Source organism: Myxocyprinus asiaticus, chromosome 30 (assembly GCF_019703515.2).
Source record: "Myxocyprinus asiaticus isolate MX2 ecotype Aquarium Trade chromosome 30, UBuf_Myxa_2, whole genome shotgun sequence".
Classification (NCBI taxonomy): domain Eukaryota; kingdom Metazoa; phylum Chordata; class Actinopteri; order Cypriniformes; family Catostomidae; genus Myxocyprinus; species Myxocyprinus asiaticus.
The window spans coordinates 38,732,949-38,759,197 of NC_059373.1; the positions used below are offsets into that span (position 1 = coordinate 38,732,949).

Here is a 26,249-nt window from a genome sequence, read left to right on the forward strand (position 1 = left end):
TCATATCAAACTCCTTTGCAGAAAATGTAAATTCTTACCTGCTCATCTGAAATGCCTTCTGTCCTCAGCCTGTCCCTCTCTGTGATACAGTATATCTCAATATGATAAGCAAGAAAAGGGAGGACAATATATAATATTAATGATGGTGGCATAATAGAGACATTTTTATTTTTTAAATCTGTCTTTAAAACGCGTTTTTAATTAAACCTAAGCGATACATTATATTATAAAAATAACTATGAGCATCATTTGTTTGTGTTTACCATAAACTAAACTCCTGCTCCCACACAACTGCACACTTCTCCTCCAGCCAATGATCGCAGCGGGGATTGTGACGTAAGTGGTGTGGGTGGAGTATGCAAATATTTCATGTTTAAATGTATTTGTAAGTTTACTCCAGTTACGGAGAATGAAGGGTAGACCAGCGTGAGTGGTGCGAAACAGAGACGCTTGAGTTATTCTTTTCCTCGGTAAATATTTGGATTCTTCTTTTTCTTGGTAAAATAACCTTTAAAGTTGACAGTTTTATACCTGAACGGTGTTCACTGCACATAATACAGTCTGGCATTCAGCTTCCATCCAGCGGGTAGACTAGTGTTTTTCTCGGGCCAGTCACGCCATGTCCTCCGCGGACGTGTCGGAGCAGAACCGGCGCTGTTGTGTTTTGTCGTGGGAGCAGGTGCAGCGTCTGGACTCCATCCTGGGAGAATGTGTCCCGATCCACGGCCGAGGAAACTTCCCCACGCTCTCCGTTCAACCCCGGCACATTGTACAGGTACAAGAGCTCCCTCACATTTACAATACACTATAATGAAACCTCTTGTTTGTCTAGTTTTCAAAAAGGGAATGGAGTTAGAAATGTGCTGTATTCCTTTGGGAGTTTCTAACTTTGGAACCAGTCCTTGAGGTTTCTAAATTGAATTTTCTTATATTAATTGAATTTAACAATAAAAGACTAGACATTTTTAGACACATAGCTTTCAATAGGACTGTTATGATTAGCCTACCAATGCCTCTCTCAAATATTTAACTCTTGTGCAACCTTCAGAACGTTTTTGTCTTTTTCATTTTTGTTTTTTCCTATCAACATGTTAATGCCATGGTCATAAATTTTGTCAGAGGTGTGTATTTGTTGGGGAATTTTGATATTTAAACCTCAGTTCCTGTAATACATCTATAATACACTGTGTACACAAAATATTCACACTCAGGACCTTCAGGACAAAAATGTCCCCATTGAAACCCATTAAAACTGCAATATTTGATCCCAGAGCCATTAAAGCATTAAATCATGAATTCTATGATATTATGCTTCCATTACGGAGCCCTGCTTCAAAATTGAAATGTTTTTATATTTTCCATCAGATGGTGCCATTTTTATAATGTTCAGCCTATGGAGCAAATACATGCTTTTTTCCTATTTTCTGTTTGCTGTATTATAGAGCACTGCAGGCCAATTGAATAAATGATGCAGCTACAATTATGTGAGGGTGTCTTGGTATGGATGCCAGTGTGTGTTTTGTATGTGTGTATTGAGAAATTTGTGTATGTGTAAAAAAACAACAGTGGCATTATGTAAACAAATTGGCATTTAAAGGGTTAAAATCCTGAAAATTGATGAATATTTGGTAGTTATAATCAGGACTGATGTTGGTTAAAAAATCTAAGTCAATGTAAGTGGAAAATAATATTAATATAAAATATCTTTATGGCTGTTTTTGACACGGACATTTTTGTCCTCTAAGGTACTTTTTTTTTAATTTTTTTTTATCTGACATTGCACAAAAAATAATAATGCATCAAAATCAGTATTGTTGCTAATCATTGACATATCCCAGACTGTGATATCCCCCCCCCCCCAAAAAAAATTTCCCCTTAGCATTTAGTATATGGAAATTGTGTGTGTGTGTGTGTGTGTTTTTTTTTTTTTTTTTTCTCATAAAAAAAAACAACAGTGGCATTATATAAACAAAATTGCATTTAAAGGGTTAAAATCCTGAAGATGAATGAATAATTGGTAGTTATGATCAGGACTGATGTTGGTTAAAAAAAAAAAACTAATTGAAAGTGGAAAATAATATTCTCAACTAATTGAAAGTGGAAAATAATATTAATATATAATATAATTATGGCAGTTTTTTGACAGACATTTTTGTCCTCTAAGGACCTCTGAGTAAATTTTTTTAAATTGATGCACAAGGGTTAAGAATGTTGTAGGATTTGAAAACTTTAAAACTTTTTTCTTTTCTTTATTTTTGCTAAAAGTTATAACTGTTGTAAACGAACCAGATTGTTTAATACATTCTGCCCAGTAAGACACTCAAGGCAGTATTTTACTGGATTTTACAACGGTTGTTCTTAGGCACAAACCGAAACAATACTTTATTTAAAAATAACTTGCATTATTAGCTATTAATCTGACATCGTCAACAGTGGGGAATGAAAGTATTTAGCTCATGGTTCAATAACATTGTGTTTATTTAATGCTTCGATTGCTGGAATGAGATTGAAATCCTTGATTAGGAAATTAGTAAAGCATATTTTTATTTATTTAACACTGTTATGTTCAAAAAAATATTGTATGAAACGTTCAGTGGTGCTTTTTTCCAGTGGTTTTTATTAAGCATCTCAACTTTTATGCCTGGTATTTCAGTGTTATTTGTCAGTGTTACAGTGAGGTGCCAAGCAGATGGTTTTTCCTGACATTCAACATAGATACATTTGAGCTTTTAAGTCAGTCATGACTTTTGCAGCCTTACTGGAAAGCCTTTATATGTGGAAGCTTTTCTTCCATGTTGAGTTCCAAAAGTTATCAGCAGGTGCTTGTGCAATCATTTCACTAACTTTAATCTATTTACCATCCAGCGAAACTCACTTATATTGAACCCGCTCTTTGCTAACTGATACCTGAAACATACTAAGAACCATAATAACACTAAGAAATGCCCCAGTAGCTTGTTGAAATACCCACATTGTCCTGTTTCCATCTTTTTTATTCTATATGCAAAATGTACACTTACTCCTCGGTCCAGGCAGAATAATAAACAACAAGCAACAAACATCATGCATGGATCTTACATTTCTAACTGAAGCATTTTAATGTGGATAATGAATTAAAGTATCAGTGTCTGCTTATTTATATTAGGAATGGAACATCGCCCTTCATTTAGCTTGTTTTATTTACAGCCTCAAAACTGCAACCAAGCCAATTCACTGCATTTACTGTGTAACACGATATATGGTATTTTTACCCAGCCGTATAGGCTTGTATCTGATGATATCACTGACCTTTCAAATGACAGTGCTCATTACACTACCATCTGCTTGTGGGGAGATATGGCAAACGTGAAAGCCACAGAGAAGTCATTTGGGGTTTAAGCCTAACAGTATCTCAACTTCAATCAATGTTTTTATTCTCTGCCCATCTTTGTGAAAATTGCACTCTTATTTTCAGCATTTTATTTTTAGACCTCTTGAATTGCACTTAAGACTAGTAAACTGGGGTAAATAAATGAATGTACGTGAGATGAATTTCTTAGGATGACATGATTAAGAAATTAAATGTAAGGCATACATATAAACTGTCTTTATGGCTCAGGATGTTTTAGATTCATGTCACTCAGCAGGTGCTTTTCAAATTAATGTACAGCCCCAATTCTGAAAAAGTTGGGACAGTATGGAAAATGCTTATAAAAACAAAATGGTATTATTTGTAAATTATATTCACACTATGCTATATTGAAAGCACTAAAAACATATTTTTTGATGTTTTACTTTGTGTATTGTTATATATATATATATAATATACACACACTGATTTCAAATCAGATAATTGCAACACACTCCAAAAAAGTTTGTACAGTTGAGTGTTTACCACTGTGAAACATCACCATTTCTTCTAACACTTATTAAGTGTTTAGGCACTGAAGACACATGTTTAAGTTTAGCAAGCAGAATTTTCCCTCATTCATCCATTATGCAGGAGTTCAGCTGCACAATTCTATGGGGTCTTCGTTGCCGTATTGTGCGCTTCATAATGCGCCACACATTCTATGCAGGCAGGTCAATCTAGCACCTGGACTCTCTGCTTACACAGTCATGAACTTGTAATCCGGGCAGTATGTGGTTTGACGTTGTCCTGCAGGAAAATGCAGGAACGTCCCTAGAAAAGATGCCACCTGGATGGCAGCATATGTGTACAAATCTTTCTGCATTAATGGTGCCCTAAAGATGTGCAGGTTACCCGTGTCATGGGCACTGACACACCCTCATACCATGACAGGCACTGGCTTTCAGACGCTGATAACAGCTTGGATGGTCCTTTTCCTCATTGGTGCGGAGAACACGACAGCGTTGTGTTTTTTATTTTTTTAACTATTTGAAATGTGGACTCATCGGACCACAAAACACTTCCACTGTTCTACTTTCTGTCTCGGATGAGAATGAGCCCAGAGAAGTTGGCAGTGCTTCTGGACAGTGTTGATGTATGGCTTCTTTTCATAGTAAAGCCTAAACTTGCATCTTTGGATGCAGCAGCGAACGGTGTTGACTGATAAAGGTTTACTGAGCCCATTTCGTAACATCTGAGGGATTGGAGTAACACGTTCAGAAGAGGTTTTCCAGCAGGACAACACCAAACCACATACTGCCCGGATTACAAGTGCATGGCTGTGTAAGCAGAGAGTTAGCTGTGTAAGCTAGATTGACCTGTCTGCATTCCTGATCTGTCCCCAGGGCTGGATTGGTAATCTGGCATACAGGGCATTTTCCCGGTGGGCCGACGCACTTTGGGGCCGATCAGGGGTGGACTGGCCATTGGGAGAACAAGGCCAGCCGCGAAACGGGCTGAATGGGCCACGATAAGCTGAAATGAGCCGCCGCGTTATGCAGAACGGGCCACAAAACGGTGCCGCGATATGCAGGAAAGGACAGCGCAACAACATTTAGGCCAGTTTCCATGTAAAATCCCGGGCCGATTTCTCTTCCCAGCCCAACCCTGTCTGTCCCAATTGAGAATATGTGGCGCATTATGAAGTGCATAATAAGGCAACGAAGGCCCCGCACAATTGTACAGCTGAAGACCTACATAATGGATGAATGGGGGAAAATTCTGCTTGCTAAACTTAACAAACTTGTGTCTTCAATGCCCAAACATTTAATGTGTTATTAGAATAAATGGTGATGTTACACAGTGGTAAACACTCGACTGTCCCAACATTTTTAGAGCTTGTTGCAATCATCTGATTTGAAGTAAGTGTATATTTAAAAAAAAAAAAAAAATAAAAAATAGTTAAAATTCACAAAGGAAAACATCAAATAATATTTTGCCTCTGATTAGTTTAGTGTGTACCACAATAATTGACTGGCACAGAAAACATTGAATAAATTTGTGTAAATGTTTATTGACCAACCTGGTCTAATAGAATCACATTACTGTACTTAAGTTTTTTGAGAAAATCATTTTTACGTGGCTTGTTATAGGTATCCTGGCAGTTCCCAGGTGAAATGAACACTTTGTGCTATTACAGCAACTTTATTCACTTTCATACAAATCATGAGAAAAACGGCAGATTATTAGTTCATACACATACTTTTCGCCCTGTTTCTCACACAATGCTATCTTATTTCATCTAAATGTATTTTTAATTTTCATGAGATCACACTCGTATAGACCTTGTTATCAGAATTTCCATCTATTCAAAAGTAATAAGCACAGATGTCACAAGCTGGTTTTCCATCCACATATTTTTATGCACATTTTGGGATATCACATAAAAACTGCTCGATGGAAACACCAAGATGCGAATTAAATCTCCAGAATGTGCATAAAAAACGTATACACTTGCTTGAGGTGGATAATTGTTTTATTTGATAAGAAGAAATGCACATAATCTGTGATGGAAAAACATTTACTGAATAAACTTCTGTTGAATTTATTAGGAATACAAGATGTGCATCAAAAAAGTGTCTAGACAATCCAAAGCCTGCATAGAGTTTGTAGAATAAATAAGTGGATTACAAACTTGAACTGTGCAGAAGAGCAGGTTTATTGACACTTTTGAAAAATATCTTATAGATCCGCATGGTGAAGACATAAGGATGGATGAATGCACACACATAGTGCTCCCAGAACTGTGTGACGCACTGTCGCTCCCAGACATGAGACAACATCTGGATGGAAACATAGCTTCAGACAGAAAACCAAGCGGAATATACAGTTTTGCTCATGAATATCTAGTTTTCTTGCTATTAAATGCCTCAAACTAAACTTAAATGTTTTTAAAAGATGTAAAGCCCCAACCTTGGTAAAATTATTCCAATCTGGTGATTAAGTCTTCCTTTGTGTTATAGCATACACCTTTCTTATAACCAAATATGGAAAGACATCTAAGATACAAGTCACTATTATTTTATTTTTCTCACTGGTATCATTAATGCACTGTTGGATGACTTGCATTGGCCTGTTTGGCATGTAAAGTTGGCTTGTTTGTGGCACAGAAATTTAAAAGTGTATTGGTGCTGTTGGAAACAGTAGACTTGTGGGTCAGAGCTTACAAGGCTGGTGAGTATAAGGGAACTCCACAGGATTATGTTTTTTGTTTTTGTTTGTTTGTTTTTTAATCTGAGAAGGATACACTGACTCCACTTCTCTCCAAGACCCAGTAAGACACTCTAATTGTTCTTGTCTTAGAACAGGTGCTTTTCTGAGTATGTGAGTGGATGTTAAAGGAATTCATCCCTACTGCATGTAACATAAACCTGATCAATCCAGTGGCTGGAAATGGTATGAGGCAGACAAAACACTATACATCGGATTTCATAAAGTCATGGACACCCATACCTGCAGAGGGAGCTAATGAACAGAGCCTTTTCAAATCTGTAATTTGAGCAAACATTTGATAGCTAATTAAATGTAATTGTTTTTATTTTTTATATATATATATTTTCTTTAAGTATGCGCTATATTCACCTCCTGAGCACAAGTTAAACATGTTTTGGGATATTTCTGGAATTCTGTTCACCACCCCAAATGAAAATTCACTCATGTTGTTCAGAACCCGTATGACTTTCTTTCTTACATGGAACACAAAAGAAATGCTGAAAAATGTCCAGAGTTCTATTTACTAGGAATGTGCTTGAAGCCGAATACCTTATTCGGAAAGGCACAAATAATGACATAAAAACGAATAACGGATTCATCCGAATAATAGAAACAATATTTGTTTGACTGATTATTCAAGAAGCATGAGGATTAAACAACATTTTATATAAACATATCCAAAATTGCATAGAAATTCAGAGTCTGTGAAGTCAATAATAGTAGCCTACTAAAGTGTAAAACTTAAGAATGAAAATGCACACAGTGTGATTTCAGATCGGATAGGCGCGGTCTCGACTCAGTTTGCAGTCTCCATTAATTGTGTGCATCTGGAGCTTGTCAAGTGTAACATTAACTAAGACACTACATCATATAGACTGCATTTTACACTCCTTAAAATGTCTGTATTAATGTATCACACGATTCACATGTAATGATTTCCATGTATTCATTTATAAACCAACCTGAGCGCGATGTTAAATTCCTGACCTGAAGTGATGATTTCACAGCAGAGCTCGTCTGTTCACCTTTAAAAGTTGACCACATTTATTTTCACATCACCAATTAAGGTAATTATCTGGTTAAGACTTTATTCCAAAAAAGTTTAAATGCTCCATAAAGTACATCTATTCAGAATATTCCTGCTTATGTGGAAAAAAAAAGAAATTGAGACATACGCAATCTTTTCCCCCTCCCTTTAAAATGTTACATTTGAAAAAGTTAACGTAACATTATTATTATTATTATTATTATTGGACTATTATTATTCTTTTCCCACTATTTAGCTAATTCTGTACATGTCAATTAACAAAATAATAATGTCCTCCACATTATGTGTTTAATGTTCACTGCAAAATGTGTGCTTGACATTTCACAATTGCTTGACACCTTGTGCCTCAGTTATCAACATATTCTACAGTTCATGAGCCTACATATACAGCTTCATCTTGTAAGAAAAAAATAAATAAAATAATGAAATAATAATAGCACAATAATAATAATAATACTCATAGTAATAATAATTAGTATTATTTTTATTAGGCTATTATTATAAATAGGCATATTTTATTTATAGAAACTACTGTATACATGTTAGTTACATTTTAAAAATGTGTGTCATTTAGAACTTCCGGTTTTGTGTTCTTCACAATAGTTTGCGTTCTTTCACAGAAATGTTTTACCTTCCCTTCCAGTAGTTTTAGGTTCCTTCTAGGGATGCATAGATATGAACATTGTTGGCCGTTACTGATTTTAACAAAAAACTAGGGCTGTTTTAAATGTAAAATATCTTTTTTTAAATGAATTAATTACATTGTGTCCTGATTAATTAATCAGATTAAATCACAATTAATTGCATATAAAAATATTTGCTGAGAAAGCCCCTCAAATAACAATAATTCAATATATATTTATAAATAATATATAAATAGTATTATAAATAGTTATCTTTGAAAAAAAATATATAATATATATATATATATATATATATATATATATATATATATATATATATATATAATTCAGATAATTAAAATCCATTACATTATTGTGGCAGAGGAGTTGAGCATTGATAAGACAATACAAAAAGCGGATTAGAATCCAATATATTGTTTATTTGCATATTATTGAACATAAGCCAATCATTGGCATACAGTTCACAGCAATCCATTTTGCAAGTGAATTTTGTCAATCAGTTAGAGATTTATTATGAGGGCTTGTCTAAGATCCTGTCAGTGTACACCTTGCATCATGTCATAAACATACCATTTTTAGGTCGCTGTGTCAAGTTAAACATAGTTTAAAAGAACACATCTTGAGATCCCTTAGTTGGGATTTGCGATCCATCAAGCTGTGTTTTGAAATCAAGAACGCGTCCTCGTGTTGTGCTGTCTGCTGAAGGGTTGGTTTGTTCTTTGAATAAGCTGCGCATTGCCTATACAGCTGAAGTTTTGCTTACTTAAAAAGATACAATGCTTAATATGATGACTGATATGAAAAAAAAAATGTACTTCTAAAACATTGCACTTCTGGTTTGCAGTTCAAAACATCAGAACTATATTTTACACGTGTTCTGTACTGTATATGGTAAAACATTACATATTCATACTATGCATATGTTGGATAATTATATGGAAACTTTTACCACATAGTGGAAAAATAAAAAGATTTAACCAAAGAAACAATACCCTCTTTCAAATTCTGTATTATAGTGGTATAATGTATAATGCCGTAAAGACCGCAAGAGGGCGCCGCTTGCTCACACAGCATTAACTGAACGCTGACTGAAGCACTGAATGCAGACTTTATTTTGAAACAAAGTCTTTTAAGGTTTATTAATCGCACAAGTCCATATTTCAGTTTCAGTCTTAATTCATTCAATCATGCAGCATTAATGGATATCATACAGATTTCCCAGAAGTCAAAGTCTGCTGGTTTCAAAGCATTTTGGATGGATTCCCTTATCATGTAGCCTATAGCTAAGTGCCGCTTTCACAACTGTCATGTCTGTTTATGGCAGTTTTTCCACATTAATGTAAGTTGGAAGAATAAAAATGAAATATTGTTCTTAGGAGTTCCAACCCTTCTACATATTGTGGCTATTATTATTTCTGGATTGTGCATTTAAATTCACAGAGTTTTTGTAAAGTGTGTTGCTAATTATTTATAAATAAACCATTGTTTTTTATCGATATGCTGATAGTTTTAATTTGGTCAATAATTAGCCGATAAATATCGGCAGCTGATACATTGATGCATCCCTAGTTCCTTCACAGTACCTTTATCCATTCCTTACAAAAATTAAGCTCACAGACTTGTATGTGCTTCATTTATCTCTTTGCACTTAGCAGGTCACAGTAAGACCATCTGCCCAGAGTGGCAGTCAGTGTCTAGGGAGCAATGAATCTGAGCTCTGCTGGCCTGTTCACCTGCCTGAACCCGTAAAACGCTGTGTGAGAATTTGCTCTTATGACCGTCCTACAAGACCAAAATCCAGCTTTGCCAACTAAAGATGGAAAACAAAACAGGACGTGAGGGTGCGTGCCACCAAGGCGTTGTCAGCACCCATCAGAGCAGTGTTTTGTGGCTTTTTTACAAGTCTTTAATGCCAGGTCAAAGGAAGCAGCCTTGGGCTTTAGTGTCTTTTTTTTAAACCAAGAAGATATCTTTTACAATAGACCACATCTCTTGAAGTTGAAGTGTATTTGAGGTCCAAGTTCTACACTTAAATGTAATACTAAGGATTAAAGGTTTTCTCAAATCAGTAGTTATAGTGGTGCTTACCTTGCCTTACCTGTGTTTTTGTCAACATTCATCCAGTTTTGGTCACCACCATCTGTCCCGAAGGATTTAGTTACCAATGTGTCCAATTGATTCTTCATGCTGGAATTTTTTTTCCTGGTAGCTCCATTTCATGCTCATTCAAATGCATATTTCTTCTGTGGAAACTGATCCAAAAGCTTCATTTTATGTCCCAACCTTTGCTGTATCCCAGAACATTTGTTCTGGAGCTCTTTGTCAATTTTCATCCTAGGTGCTTCTCCAGTGCTCTATAGTTTGATTTTAAAGGTTGATTTTTCTCTTTGCCTGGTCATTTTTAGACAGGTTGTCAGAAGTGGTCAGACAGATATCTGGGGATGAAATGGCGTTTAGTCCCTGAGAGGTTCAGACATTGCCAGGATTATGTAACTGTGCTGACAAATAGGCTACCAAACTTTGGTGGTGTGATGGGTAGAGCATAACAGGCAAATGGTACACATCCATAAATCAGAGCAAGACAAAGAAATTGAGATGGCACAGAATTGCTAAAGCTAAAGTTTGATACTTTTCTGATTACATTTTTGCTGTTATCTCAGTTTAATGTGCAAAGACCGTTTGCAAGCCACTTGTAGGTTGACTGTAAACACTCTGACTCTGTGAGTCTTTCAAAACATTTGTTTGCGAGATTTAGACCAGAATATTTTAAGGCTGAAACATTCTCTACTCAAGTACGTGAACGCAGATGCTTCTTGCTATGATGGCAAATCAGTTCCATTAATCCACGTGCATTATTGATGCTTGCACGTGCAATAGATTAAAGCCATACAAGGAAAAGTAGAACTCGCACGTGGGTTTTGAACCGTTACATGAACACGGAATCTCCAGTGCATGCAATACAAGCTCTCGCACGCGAGCAAGATCATTCTTCTAACTTTCAAAATAAGTGGTTTGTTCCTGGCAATGCAAGAGTGCATGGTTAACCAGACTGTGCATTGACCAAGTTCTCGCTTCTGCGTACTTTTGTAAAGTATATTTCTGGTCTTCTTTCACTAAATGGATGGACTTCTTTCACTAATATAAGCAACCATCTCACCACAACCAAGAACACATTAACAATCACCCTGAAGATCATACAAACCACCAAAAACAACCTAACAACCGCATATAAATGCACTATAAACTGCGCAGAACACCTTAGCAACTGCATAGCAATGCCCTTGCAACCACGCAGAACACGCTAGCAACCATATAGAAATGCACTAAAAAGCACTCAAAACACCTTAGTAATCATATACAATTGCCATGGCAACCGCCTGTTTGAAAATTCTGTTTGATGTTTGAACGAACAGGAACCACTCACATTTCCTTCAGAAAATGTAAAAATCTAGTGGTGCAGAAACTACACACTTTACCTTTAAGACCATTCAGGGTGTAGTGTTTTTCGCCCTCCCGATACGGTGTCTTCTGTCCTGGCCAGACACTGCGCAAATACAGAACCTCCACAAAACTAAACTAAGGATATTTTCAGAAACTTAAGATCACATCTTTCATCAATTGTCAGTCTGAGGGGTTATTTTCCATTTTCTCATTGCCAAAGGATACGCTACAGTCTTGATTAAATAAGTGGTTCACCCTCAGGTTAATAAAACAGTCAATTTATCTCAACATATCTAATTGCTGATTTATGAAACATTATTTTTTGTCAGTTATTTTGAAAGTTTTCCATGACTTGATGACAACATGTGTGTGTGTGTGTGTGTGTGTGTGTGTGTGTGTGTGTGTGTGTGTGTGTGTGTGTGAAAAGAAGTACAGATAGAGTAATAGGACAAAAAATCAAAAAGCTGCCTGAAGCCTTTAAACAAAGAGCACTTTGCATTTCCCAGGGGATAATCTGCATGCTTCAGGAAAAGCCGATCATCATCTCACTTCTCACCTGTGTCAATCTCTGAGAGATGTCTGTTTTTTCAGAGATGACTGTGAAAGAGCATACTTGGATTGCACTGCACTGCATAAGTCTGAAAAAGAAAAGTGGTCAGTTTCTTTTAAGACTTACTGAGATCCTACTCTTCCTTGGATCTAGACAGGTAGAACATTCAAGGGTAATACTGTGTGCTTGTGGAAATGTATTACAGATAAAATTAAAATGAGGCATGACTTGTATCCCTATGTATACAAGGGTTGACATTTATTGTAAGCCATTCTAAATTATTCTACGGTATTCTAAACTTAGAGTTGTTAGTCTGAACTGTCTGGGAATCAAACCAGGAATTTGACTATTTTGAATTGTGTCCAATTAGCATCAAGTAGTAGAAATATTCTAATTATTAATTATTTATTTTTTTGCATCATTTTCTCTTATACAATCTTAAGACTTTAGATTAATGGCTTAAAGTTTGGCCAACTCTACAGCTTATTCTGGCCAAGAACCGCCAAATGGACAGGAAGACTGACATGTAAAGCAAGAAACCATAGTTTGCTAAACAAAGTGGTAGAGCAACAAAGTGGTAGCTCATTCAGATTGTGGCGTAGTCATCTCCATGAATGACTGTACAAACAACAAACAAATTAGTGGAAAATGTGTATAAACTGTGGTCAGAATTTCCATTCGTTCAAACAAAGTGAGTATTAGTTACTGTATGTCACATACATAACTCCGCAAATAAAGAGTAATGTACAGGTGTACCAGAATATGTTTATGATGGTTGTGTAATTTCAGAAAGTTTGCTGATCTTCTGGCTTTTAGTCCTGTGTATAACTTGTATCCGAAGTAGGCTAATTATTTTATCATAAGTAATGGAATCACTTCCTGTTCCTGTAAGCTGTTGACAAATTTCTTCATCTGCTCAGAAGAAAAGATTGACTGTCCAGTTGGACAACATTTTTTGACTTCCGAATCACAGGTGTTAAACGGTGTGGAGTAATAGCGTCATCTTTGTCTAAACTTTTATTGGCCCAGTGCAAACAGCTTATGTCAGAGTGCCCTGACCTTGTACGTGCTCAGACCGTTAATCTATATGGCTTTGTTCACACATAGCATCAAAACTTTTCTGGTAATGTTACAACTTCTCATTTAAGGAAATTGCTACGGCTGATTTAACAGTATTTCCCAACCTGTCCTGTTCACACATAACCTCTAAACGTAAAAAATTTAAAACGTTAAGTTTCCAGAAAAGGCTGTATGTGTAAAAGCTCCTCTTGTTTACTTTTTAATAAGTGCCTCAGCTCTGATTATCTTTCAAAGAATCAATGGCATTTCACAAACATTTGCAAATCCAGTAGGAGCCTATTATACCTAGGAAACAAAGTCATGTTTACAGGTTAACTGATAAATACCAGAGTACCATAACTCCCAGAAATTATATAGCAGCCATCCAGTCAAATTGGAGCTTGAGGATTTTGTAAAGCTTGTCCATTTGTGTGTGTGTGTGTGTGTGTGTGTGTGTGTGTGTGTGTGTGTGTGTGTGTGTGTGTGTGTGTGTGTGTAAAATATGCATGAAATGGTCCGTGGGCATGCTATCGGAGGCTGAAACTATATGAAAAGTATAATTAAAGGATTCTCAAGCTATCATTATGGGTTTCTACAAAACCACACTGGTGGAACCTTCTAGAACTTTTTGGCTTTTCAGTTCTCTAGTTCTTGCAAGAGCTCTAAAGACTGTCAACAGTTCTTTCAGGATCCCTATAATACGGAAAGGTTTTGAGTCACTTAAAATACTAATTATTTTGAAGTTCCTTAGAACATACAGTAAATAGGATATTTGCAACTAATTTAAAAGGTGTCTAGATGTTTTCCAGAGGGTTCTACCATTATGGCTTCTGAGGAGTCCCAAATGATACCTCAAGTATCCTTTCATTTTTATTGTAAAAATGAAAAGATTCGAGGCAACATCTGGGGTTCCTCAGCTGCCACACAGGCGTAATCCTTTGAAGATCCTCCAGACATCCTTTCAGTTCACTGAGAAATGAACTCTTAGCTCCTGCAAGAACTCAAAAGAACTCATTAGGACTATCAAAGGTCCCTTCAGAAAGGATTTGAGGCACTAGAAATACATCTTGAAGTTCCTTGAATACATGGATAAGATAATTGAGGCTCCTTTTAAAGGGTGTCTAGAGGATTTCTTGAGGGATCTGCCAGTGTGGCATGCGAGGGACCCCAAATGGTGCCTCAAGTACTAGAATCATAGAGCCTGTTGTAACTTTCACTGCCTAAGAAACTTAGAAAAAGCATATAAAGTTTTCAAATCTGCATAGATCACAATCAACCTTATTAATGTCTCTTTGTGTTTCTCTAACTTCTCTAACATGTATAGGTGGTACGGGCTCGGCTGGAGGAGCGAGGTGTGGTGGTGCGCGATGTGAAGCTGAACGGCTCGGCTGCCAGCTATGTTCTGCATCAGGACACTGGCCTGGGCTACAAAGACCTGGACCTCATCTTCGGCTTGAGTCTGACCAATGACAAGACCTTCTGTCTGGTGAAGGACGTGGTCCTGGACAGTCTCATTGAGTTCCTGCCAGCTGGCGTGAACCGTGACCGCATTACAGCCCTGACGTTGAAGGAAGTCTACGTGCAGAAACTTGTGAAGGTATGCAATGACACAGATCGCTGGAGTCTCATATCTCTCTCCAACAACACTGGCAAAAATGTAGAGCTGAAATTTGTGGACTCCTTGCGACGGCAGTTTGAATTCAGCGTGGACTCCTTTCAAATTGGCTTAGATTCTCTGTTACTTTTTGACCGCTGCTCCGAGACACCAATGTCTGAGAGTTTCCACCCCACTATACTTGGAGAAAGCATGTACGGAGACTTTGCTGAAGCACTGGGGCACCTACGTGCCAAAATCATCGCAACGCACAGTCCAGAAGAAATCCGTGGAGGTGGGCTCTTGAAATACTGCCACCTGTTGGTGAGGGGATTCCGTCCAGCCTCTGAGACACAGATGAAGGCCCTCCAGCGCTACATGTGCTCACGATTCTTCATCGACTTCCCGGACATCAACGAACAGCGACGGAAGTTGGAGGCATACCTGCAGAACCACTTTAATGGCATGGAGCACAAGCGATATGATTGCCTCATGACTTTACATCAGGTAGTGGATGAAAGCACCGTTTGTCTTATGGGCCATGAGCGGAGACAGACTCTCACGCTCATCTCATCTCTAGCGCTACGTGTGTTGGCCGAACAAAATGCAATTCCTGCACTGTCTAATGTCATATGTTACTACCAACCAGCACCGTACGTCAGGGACGTCAACTTCAGCAACTACTATGTAGCACATGTTCATTCACCCATTTCCACCTGTAACAACTCCTATCAGACATGGCTGCCTTGTAGCTGAGCCAGGAAGGGACCAAAAATACTGGGGAAAATATTTGTAGCCTTCAGATGGTGTTTGGGTGGACTGTTTGGTTTGAACTCTCTGACTTTCCTGGGTGATTCCAACGTCGCTATCTACTCCGGTTAAAATAACTGCTGTACTGCAAAATTAACCAATCTGTCCTAAGTCCTTTCAGACACTTGATTATGATTTTTGAAAGGATTTTGGCCAAAACAGATGAAAAGTTATGGACGGACAGCGGACACAGGAAAATGTCTAAAGCACTTCTCTACTCTATGTTCATGTGTAACCCATTCATGTTTTATAATTGAAATGTTTTTAAATTATAACATACAGCTTTTTTGAATTTATTATAAAAAAATAAATAAAAAAAAAACGGGGAGACTGTTCAGTTCTTACTGTGGTTTCCTACTGTCCTTTTTTTTTTTTTTTTTTTTTTTTAAACTGAGGACCAAAGACATTAGATGTAGCAGTTTAAGTGCTATGTTCCTTCTGTGACTTCAAGTGCCTGAAAACAACCACAAACCCAAATGTATGTAAATAAAAAATGCTTAAAATCCTCATTCTCTGGGATTCTGTTTGGTACAGTATTTTTAATTTCAGTGTCTGAGCATTCCCCCCCACCCCATTCTGTGAATAGATAATATCACAGAGGAAGAAAATAGGAAAGGTCTGAAGGAAAGACGGGGGAATAAGAGTGGTAATTTTATGGTTTGTGGAGCAAGGAAAAGCTGAAACATGAGCTCTCTCTTTCGTTTATGGTAATTCCATAATCTGGACACATTACAGTAATGAGAATTTTTGAGTAATGAGAAATTTGACCCAAACATGTTTTTAAATTATTCACCAAATAGAATCTTTTTGTCTGGAGCCTCAAAATCAGCTGTTTTTTTTTCTTCTTCTGTTTACTTTGTATGTCTATTAGACATTTAGGATTTAGGATAGTATGTGTGTCTGTTGGCCATGTTGCTCCCATTGTAGCTTAGGACACAGCTGACGAACAGCTGTCAGGAAAGAAGTGAATGTGTGTGCTGAATAGGCAGTTCAGAAACACCCTCCACTAGGGATGGGAGGATCAATCCTAAAGTATCAATACTTCCGATACTGATGTTGTATCAAAAATATTGATTCTATCATTTTTTTTAAACTAGGGATATTATTATTTGGTTACCATGAACATGAACAATAATCAGAAGCTTCAAAGTGAAATAAAAAGGATTAGGCTATATTAGCAAATACTTGTGCAGGATGGGAACTATTTCTTCTTCCGCTCATCTTAACATGCATTCTGAAAGACACAAGCAGACAAGTGCTTGCACCGTCACAAGGCTCATTCAAACAAGAGGGATTAGTGCCTTGTAGAGGTTGTGATAGAAAATCAGAGAAACAGCTTCTGGAGTAAATTCACACTAAAATAACAACATATCTAAAGGTGACATTTCTTATGAGTTTGTGTGTATTTGTTGTTAATAAATAATAATAATAGTAAAAAAAAGTTAACCATGGTTTTACTAAAGTAATATTGTAGTAACCATGTTTGGGTTTTTTTTTTTTTTTTTTTTTGGCCTGAAATCATGGTTTTACTACAGTATTATTGAAGTAGTAACCATGGTTAATTGTATGGAAACTATGGTTTAACTAAATACCATGGTTAAATTATAGTTACTGTAGTGAAACCATGGTTAATTTTAAGTTTTGTAATAATGACATGAATTATGACAAAAATAATACTTAAATGGCCCATTTTATCCCAAGAAATCGCAAAAAAATAAATTTAATAGAAGCATCATTGTTGGTATCGGTATTGACAATATTGGACTTGGAATTATTGGTATCGGATTGAAAAGAAAATAAGTGGTATTGCCCATCCCTACTCTCCACATGTTGTTGTACTTTGTGTACGTGCTACAGGCCATCATTCAAGAACCGACCTGATACTTAATGTCAGGGGCGCCATGAACATTTCTAAGGGGGGTATGTAAGACATGATTATGGGATGTAGATTCTTACTAGCCATCATCATCAATTTCTCTTTTGTGTAATAAGATTGTCCATACAAGCTGACAACACTTCTGTTACCACTGCTGTTATAATATATTTTTACGTCTGTGGAGTTGACCGCAATCTGCACTGCAGGTAAGCAATTTGCATTAAGAGATTTTACTGAATAAGACACGATCAATTATACTTACCTAAACTGTGCTGGTTCATGTTTTGGAAAGCAGTGTGACTGAACTATAGCCAGAAAAACTAAAACATGCGCTTCGGTCCAGATCTGTGCGCTAACTGATGACCGCGGATGCTGTTGCACATGCTCACTGAGAGTTGTTAAACTCACCACTGACTTTTGCATAGAGAGCGCTTTTCTGCTCAGACTGCAATTTTATCAAGGTTCGTTACATTTTATCAAAATAATAAATTAGAACAACCCCCCATAAATGTGTGATAAATAAGATGCTGTGCCATGGGTTGTTCTCAAACTGTGATTTCAGTGTTTGACCCATGTGTTTAGTTCAGAATGGATATCCATGGCTTTGATATTCTATTACACAAAAAATATCTTGAAATATCTCATGTTCTGTGTCATTAAAGCAGTTTGAAGGAATTGCATTGCTCAGAGGTTGCTCTTTAAAAGCCCAGGACACTTATTGGGGATCTGAATTATATTTCATGTAAGTATCAACTCAACTCATATTTTCCTCTAAAAATTTAAAAGTTTGGTCTGGGAGAATTTTATAATGCATTTTTGAACATATTAAAATATCTGACTTTTGATTGCAGACTCCAATAAAACTTGGCAAATTGCTGAGATCTCTGAAACTCCAGAAGAGACATGTTTAAGATTACTGAGCTCTTTTTTTTTCACAGGAGAAGCATCTTTTGGTTTTTGCTTTGGAGAACTGCCTATAGAAAATACAATTTCCTCAATTTTTCACAGATCATTTATATATATAAATTAAATTCAATGTAATTATATTTAAGTAAACTTCATTTTAAAAAATGTAGAGTTACAAATATTATTTTTGCTATGATGAATTGCTTAAATGTGTTTGTTGCCTAGAGGCAACATTGTGCAACAGTGCTGAACATATCTCACCAGTGATGTCACATGCAGCCAGTATAGAGAATATTGCAGTTGTCATATGTAAAGTTTTTATGTGATGCTATTTTTAATATAATCCATTATTAAACTATATATACATTTTTAGTATTTACTCAACATTCATGTTAAATTTAGCTAAAAAGTTACCTAGGAGACAATTCTATTAGATTGTCATATAGTGTAAAGGCTATTATGCTAATATTTGTGTAATACATTTGTTAAACTGCATTGTTCATTGCTTTTTTAGTATTTTTAGTATTCTGACAATGTAATGTCAATTTCTTTTCTTTACAATGGTGAAGTCGGAAAGTTCATCCCAGTTTCATCCTTAACAGAAATTGTGAGTGTCATAGAAACATAAATTAGGGGAAAGACAGAAAATATCATATTTCTTAAATTAATGATTTCTGGGCAGAAATGCCATGACTTCTTGACTCACTCTAATAACACAGTCTGAGTTATTTAATATGGAAAGTCAATTAATAGAGGAACATTAAAAACCACTTGGAGAAACAGTATGGCTAGTGGGGCGCCTCCACCAGTCGAGCGTGACATCTTTCATCCTGTTATATTAATTTAAGATGCTTATGGGAAGCATGCATATAACTTTCCGTCAGTTTGATGTCAGATTTAGACAGACATTCATGTAACCTGCTGTTACAGAAGTCTGATAACTGATTCTGAAATGACTGGATTGTATTTTTATTTATTTTTTTCACTCCAAATATTTAATTCCAAATATTTAACAAAATTATTTCCAGAATGTTCCTCAAGGGAGCTGTTTGCTGTGGCAAGACTGCAATGGCCATGTGTTCTGCAGTTCAGAATATTGTTTACATGCTGACTGCTGTTTTTTATTTATTTATTTATTTTATACAAGCAGTGAAAATAAGAGTTGACAAAGAGTTGCAGCAAGCCATCTGGTTAATATCTGTCAGAGGTCATAAAAATAAATAAAATAAAACAATCATGCGACATTTGACATCAGAATTTATATGTTAAAGATATTAGAATAAATATGAATAAACAAAACAAAAGAGTAATTTGTATTTTCATTCACAGTATGACGGCAGAAGAGAGGAAACCCTTTAAAGAATGTCAAGACTGAGTTTAGTGTATTGTGTTATAGATGCTGGTATGCTGGTGTCACCACCAGCCTTCTTAACTAGCTTAAACAGCAAGACTTCCATGGTTAACCATTGTAACCAGTGAAGTTTTGCTGGTAAACAGAACGGCTATTACCTTTAGAAAAAGTAAGGAAGTGAAGAGGTGTAATAGCTCTTTTCAAACACTTACTTCCACTACTCTGATAGCACAGGTACATAACTCGGACAGATTTAGGTTTACATCTGAAAGATATATTTTTTTAGGTTGTTTGCTCATCTGCAATATGTCTATAAGACGTTTCCTCTCAGATGGCAAGAAGACATTCAGAAGATGCATTTTAGATTTTTTATGATTTAGAATGTTTGTAAATCTGCTCTTTTTAAGTTGTTTAGCAGATGCTAATTATGCAATGCTTTCCAGATGAAATGCTCTGAAACAGACATCTCGGAGATGTACGTCTGCTATCTGGGTAATTTGATTAAAAAGGCTTTCCAAGACTACAGATAGAAGACTACAGCAACTCAGAAAATGGAATGCAAGTGGAAGAGTACAAAGTCAGAGATGTTTTGTGGTGCATGGAAGGGTAGCGTCTCTAGCTACAGATAGGCTCTAAAAGCTGCCAGGTCTGCATATATTAGCAAACTTATAGAAAATTACCACAACAATTGTAGGTGTTTATTCAGTACAGTGGAAATTGACAAGGAACAAAGCTTTGACTGAACCAGATATTCCATTGCACAGTAGTAATGACTATATGAATTCCTTTACAAATAAAATTGAGACCATCAGAAAAAAAGTTGGAACCATGCAACCATCTGGAACAATACCTCAGAAGACAGTGTTTCCTTGTATTCCCAATGTGCAATTTCAGTCCTTCGCTGTTATAGGTCAAGGAGAGCTACCCATATTTGTTAAAGCATCAAAACCAGCAACATGTATGCTAGACCCTCTACCCACTAAGCTACAGAAAGAGGTGTTTCCTGTAACCTCAGAACCTTTTCACATTCTGTTATTAACTCCTCGCTATATTTAGGACATGTACCCAGAACTTTCAAGCTGGCAGTTACAGTATCAAACAGCTTGTCAAGAAACCACAGCTTGATCCTGGAGAATTGGCTTATTATGGATCAATCTCAAATCTCTCTTTTAGGTCTAAAATACTAGAAATGGTAGTGTCTTCCTATGTTCATTTTTATAGAGAAATTATATCAGTGCATAATTTCAGTCAGGATTTAGGCCCCATTCAAAGTACAAAGACTGTAATTATTTAAGTTACAAATGACTTGCTCTTATCACCTGACCATGGCTGCATCTCCCTTCTAGTGCTTTTAGATCTTAGTGTTGTCTTCGACATCATTAGGGTTGCCACCTGTCCCATAAAATACTGGATTGTCCCACATTTAAAGATAAAATGATGCGTCCCGTATTGAATCAATACGGATGTGATTTGTCCCATATTTAAGCTGGTCAGATGGCGTCACGGTGAAATCGTTCCAGATCGCCAATTTAACATTGATATATGTTGGAAAATTTGCCTACGGTGGTTAAGGGACCGTCTGAAAAGTCCACACATTGTGCTAAAACGTGCTGATACTGTGGAGGGTGTGGTAAGGGACCGTCTGAAAAGTCCACAAATGGTGGTAAAACTGTTTTTTTCTATATAAATGTTCAGTAAGATCAAAAAATGTATGAATACAATCATAAAGACAAGTACAGGTGAAGGAAAAAAATAAACAAATAAAATAAATAAAAATGATATGTATAAACCATCCAAAATATATACATAAATAAGATAAAGAAGATAATCGAAAAAATTAAAGTATATATATACATTTATAAGTCATGGTTCAGGAAAGTTCTCATTTTAGCATATAAGAAAGAATATACCATTTTTATTAATAACGCATATTAGTGTGGTGTCCCCCCCCAATTTAAATGTCCATGATTTTAAAACTTCAAAAGTGGCAACCCTAGACACCATAGATCACGACATTCTCTTGGATAGGCTTGAGAATTCACTGTTATGCTGTCAATACTCAGCTTTATATTTTCTCGAGACCTGATGAAATTTCCCAATTTTCAAAGTTAACAGAGTGTATCAATGATTTAAAAGAACGGATGGCTAGAAATGTCCTCCTGCTCAATTCTGACAAAACAGAGGCACTAATTATTGGACCAAAAACCTCTAAAAATGATGTTAGAATAAAATTTGTCTCTCGACAGATGTACTATTTCTTCATCTTCTACAGTTAAGGACTTGGGTGTTATGTTTGATAGAAATCTGTACTTTGAAAATCACATTTCCAATGTTTGTAGTACAGCATTCTTCCACCTCAGAAATATTGCTAAATTATGACACATGCTCTCTGTTTCTGATGCTGAAAAGCTAATTCATGCTTTTATGACTTCACAACTAGATTGTTCTAATGTTTACTGGGAGGATGTCCCGCAGGTTCAGTGAATAAGCTTCAGTTGGTTCAAAATGCAGCAGCTAGAGTGCTGACTAGAACCAAGAAATATGATCATATCAGTTCAATTTTATCATTACTAAATTAGCTATCCTAAAAAAATTCTGCTTATTAATTACAAAGTTTTTAATGGCCTATCTTCTCAATCCTTTCAACCTCCGGCCTGTTGATAGTTTCTAGAATCCATAAGAGGAGGTAGATCCTTTTCCTATTTGCCTCCTAAACTATTGAATAGCCTTCCTAGCATTGTTTGGGACTAAGATAGACTCTCTCAGTTTAAGTCTAGACTAAAGACTCATCTCTTCATCCTGACATACACCTAATTTATCTCTCAACCCATAGTTATGTTGCAAAAGTCAGGTCTGCTGGAAACCGGTAAGTGAATGGCATCTACGCTACATATCCCGAGGTTCACAGAGCCTGCCAGATCCAGCCCGATGTCCCATTCCCACCACTATGTGTTGGTGAGTGGTGACTACTTACTTTATATTTCTGTGCCAACTGGACAGTGATGGGCACTTCTATGATCACTGTCTGCATCACTTCATTCTATTAATCCAGAAGATGAACTGCTGCTAACTCCAACCGCACAACAAGGGATACTTCACTGGCAACTGCACCTCGAAATCAGGATGGGCTTCACTGGAAATGAACTTCAACAAGCTTCCAGCTTTCATGCTACGTATATGGCAAGAGGGAAACTGGATCTCCCAAAAAGCCTGGTGTCTACCAAGGTTATTTTTTCCATAAACTAACATCTTATGGACTTTTGTGTTCCTTGGCTTTTCAGTCACATTAATCATTTAAACCACATGAGGACTTTAAGGCATTACAGCATTATTTTCTGTTACAGCATAATTTTCGGTAAAGCTGCTTTTTCAAACCATGTGTTGTGAAAAGTGCTATACAAATAAAAAATTACTCGACTTAGAGATAGTTTGTAGAACAACACTGGAACAATTCACTATTTGTATCACTCGTGTGTGTTCGCTACACTGATCCTGCTTTGGCTTCTTTTGAAACTATTTTCATTGGCAGAGCAAAAATAATTAAAATTGATGGCCATATTGTTTCAGACACCTAATATTAATTTCTTGTTTATAGACCTGTTGTATAAAAGAAAATTGACATTAAAAATTAGGCTATTTGATTAAATATCAGCATTGTGCCTACAGATGAATAACAGCCATGCTGATATTCAGTACACCAGCACATAATTGGATTTATATTTACCTCTCTTGCTCATTATAGAGGGTAATTTTCCTGGTCTTCCATTTGTTATTGCTTTTTGGCATTTTTTAACATCTCTGATCCATTGTTTGAAGAAAGCTTTGCTGGTGTGTGACATTGCTTGAATTTTTAATTAAAAGTGTGTTATTTCTGCATCACTAGTGCCACCAGACTGAATAGAGCGCTAAAGTGCCCACCCACTTTGTCCAGCTGTACTGTTTTTCCCCCATAGTGATTTCATTAAAGCCTTCATAAAATAGTTCTAAGCCATGAACCAAACCATCCAGCTCCAAGGTGAGTCACAATGTTCCAAACTTTGATTTGAAGCAATAGAGGACTGTGTACTTACTGTCTTTCATGAGGGCATGAACTACAATCCCATGAGCATTGCAAATGACACAATCAAATAAAAAACTATTGATTTAAAAATGACAATTCTATATAAATAAACCATTTATTTTAATTATATTGCAAAATATTCAGATATATACAAATATATAATAGTTTAAGAGTGTAAGGAGACTCAATTGCGTCATTCATGGGGGGGTGTGAAGGTATTGTACGGGGGTGCGGAAGACTGACCTGTTCTCAAATCACACATTCAGCAAAAATAGTGACAATACACGCAAGAACCAATGTGCGCAATTTCTTCACCTCTGTCTTTTCTCCTGCCTTGTTTAAACTTTGGGCATGCACCGCAGCGCAAATGGCACAAAGCATGTAGCAGTGTCAGGTGCATTCTCGATGCATTTATGTACACTGGCGGCCAAAAGTTTGGAATAATGTACAGATCTTGCTGTTTCTGAAGGAAATTGGTACTTTAATTCACCAAAGTGGCATTCAACTGATCACAAAGTATAGTCAGGACATTACTGATGTAAAAAACAGCACCATCACTATTTGAAAAAAGTCATTTTTGATCAAATCTAGACAGGCCCCATTTCCAGCAGCCATCACTCCAACACCTTATCCTTGAATAATCATGCTAAATTGCTAATTTAGTACTAGAAAATCACTTGCCATTATATCAAACACCACTGAAAGCTATTTGGTTAATTAAATTAAGCTTAGCATCGTCTTTGTGTTTGTTTTTGTGTTGTCGCAGTATGCAATAGACTGGCATGTCTTAAGGTCAATATTAAATTTTAAAAAATGGCAATAAAGAAACAGCTTTCTCTAGAAACTCAACAGTCAATCATTGTTTTGAGGAATGAAGGCTATACAATGCTTGAAATTGCCAAAAAACTGAAGATTTCATACAAAGGTGTACACTATGGTCTTCAAAAACAAAGGACAACTGGCTCTAACAAGGATAGAAAGAGCTGTGGAAGGCCAGATGTACAGCTAAACAAGAGGATAAGTACATCAGAGTCTCTAGTTTGAGAACTAGACGCCTCACATGTCCTCAGCTGACAGCTTCATTGAATTCTACCCACTCAACACAAGTTTCATGTACAACAGTAAAGAGAAGACTCAGGGGTGCAGGCCTTATGGAAAGAATTGCAAAGAAAAAGCCACTTTTGAATCAGAAAAACAAAAAGAAATCGTTAGAGTGGGCAAAGAAACACAGACATTGGACAACAGATAATTGGAAAAGAGTGTTATGGATCTTAACCCCATTGAGCTTTTGTGGGATCAGTTAGACTGTAAGGTGTGTGAGAAGTGCCCGACAAGCCAGCCACATCTATGGCAAGTGCTACAGGAAGCGTAGGGGGAAATGTCACCTGAGTATCTGGACAAACTGACAGCTAGAATGTCAAGGATCTGCAAAGCTGTCATTGCTGCACGTTGAGGATTTTTTGATGAGAACTCTTTGAAGTAGTTTAAGAAGTTCAGAATTTTTTTTTTTCAAATTGTAATAGTAATTTTTCACGTTATTATTCTCCTGACTATACATTGTGATCAGTTGATTGACATTTTGGTGAATAAAAGTACCTATTTCTTTCCATAATCTGGACATTATTCCTAACTTTTGGCTGCCAGGGTATACAAAGACGTCTCACGTGTGCCAGTTCTGCTATTTAAATGCAGATGGAGGATTCGGTTTGCAATGTGTTCATGCCCAGGGGTTGCTCCTGCAGCAGTATCATTTTTTATTTATTTATTTTTCCTTCTGTTTTTGTATGATTTGAAAGTTTATAGGCATAATTAAAATGTTTTATGTATTTATGTAATAGAGAAAGTATGCACAAAATGACAGAATAATGTTGGCATTGTGACAAATGTTCATTCATTCAGATTCTTTTTCAGTGAAGTGTAACTTTGCATTCAGTTTTCATAGTATTTTTAAATAAAACTTTTTTATGTTGTGGTGGAACGACCCGCCCCTCCCTCTCGTCATCATCGCCTCTTAGGGCCGTCCTTCAGCCAGGCTCACGACGGTAGTTGGGCAGGAGAGCAAGAAGAGGTGCATAAGCACACCTGGTGTGAATAATGCTTCACTGCTGTCTTCAAAACTCAGAGTGCACCTCTTCTCGGGGAGTCAGTGTCAAATCTCCATGTGTGCACACACTGGCATCCTCGCACGGCCAAATTAAATGCATCACCGGACCTGCTCCTTGGACCCCCAGCACAAGCTAGATGTGTCGCCGGGGTAGAACAGCACGCGTTGCGGCCCGATGGGCTAGAGGCTGGGCCGCCTTCCCCTC

The 26,249-nt window shown here is 36.7% G+C and overlaps 1 protein-coding gene across 3 annotated transcripts; it reads left to right on the top strand.

Moving 5' to 3' along the window:
• The first annotated feature begins 414 nt into the window (after positions 1–414).
• LOC127420736 (terminal nucleotidyltransferase 5A-like) lies at positions 415–16,240 on the top strand. 3 transcript variants are annotated; one of them, XM_051663249.1, is made up of 3 exons: positions 415–470; positions 561–775; positions 14,668–16,239. In XM_051663249.1, exons 2-3 carry the CDS (start codon positions 620–622, stop codon positions 15,691–15,693), a joined length of 1,182 nt encoding a protein of 393 aa, XP_051519209.1. In that variant the 5' UTR covers positions 415–470; positions 561–619; the 3' UTR covers positions 15,694–16,239. The 3 variants fall into 3 exon arrangements, with proteins under 3 accessions (XP_051519209.1, XP_051519208.1, XP_051519210.1); XM_051663248.1 differs by having other exon boundaries at positions 416–775; XM_051663250.1 differs by lacking the exons at positions 415–470; positions 561–775 and adding an exon at positions 11,965–12,441 and having other exon boundaries at positions 14,668–16,240.
• The last annotated feature ends 10,009 nt before the right edge of the window (positions 16,241–26,249 follow it).

Coding starts and splice junctions, on each gene's coding strand:
- LOC127420736 (XM_051663249.1), top strand. CDS start 620: ATGTCCTCCGCGGACGTGTCGGAGCAGAACCGGCGCTGTTGTGTTTTG. Junction 776..14,667: donor AACCCCGGCACATTGTACAG/GTACAAGAGCTC, acceptor TAACATGTATAG/GTGGTACGGGCTCGGCTGGA.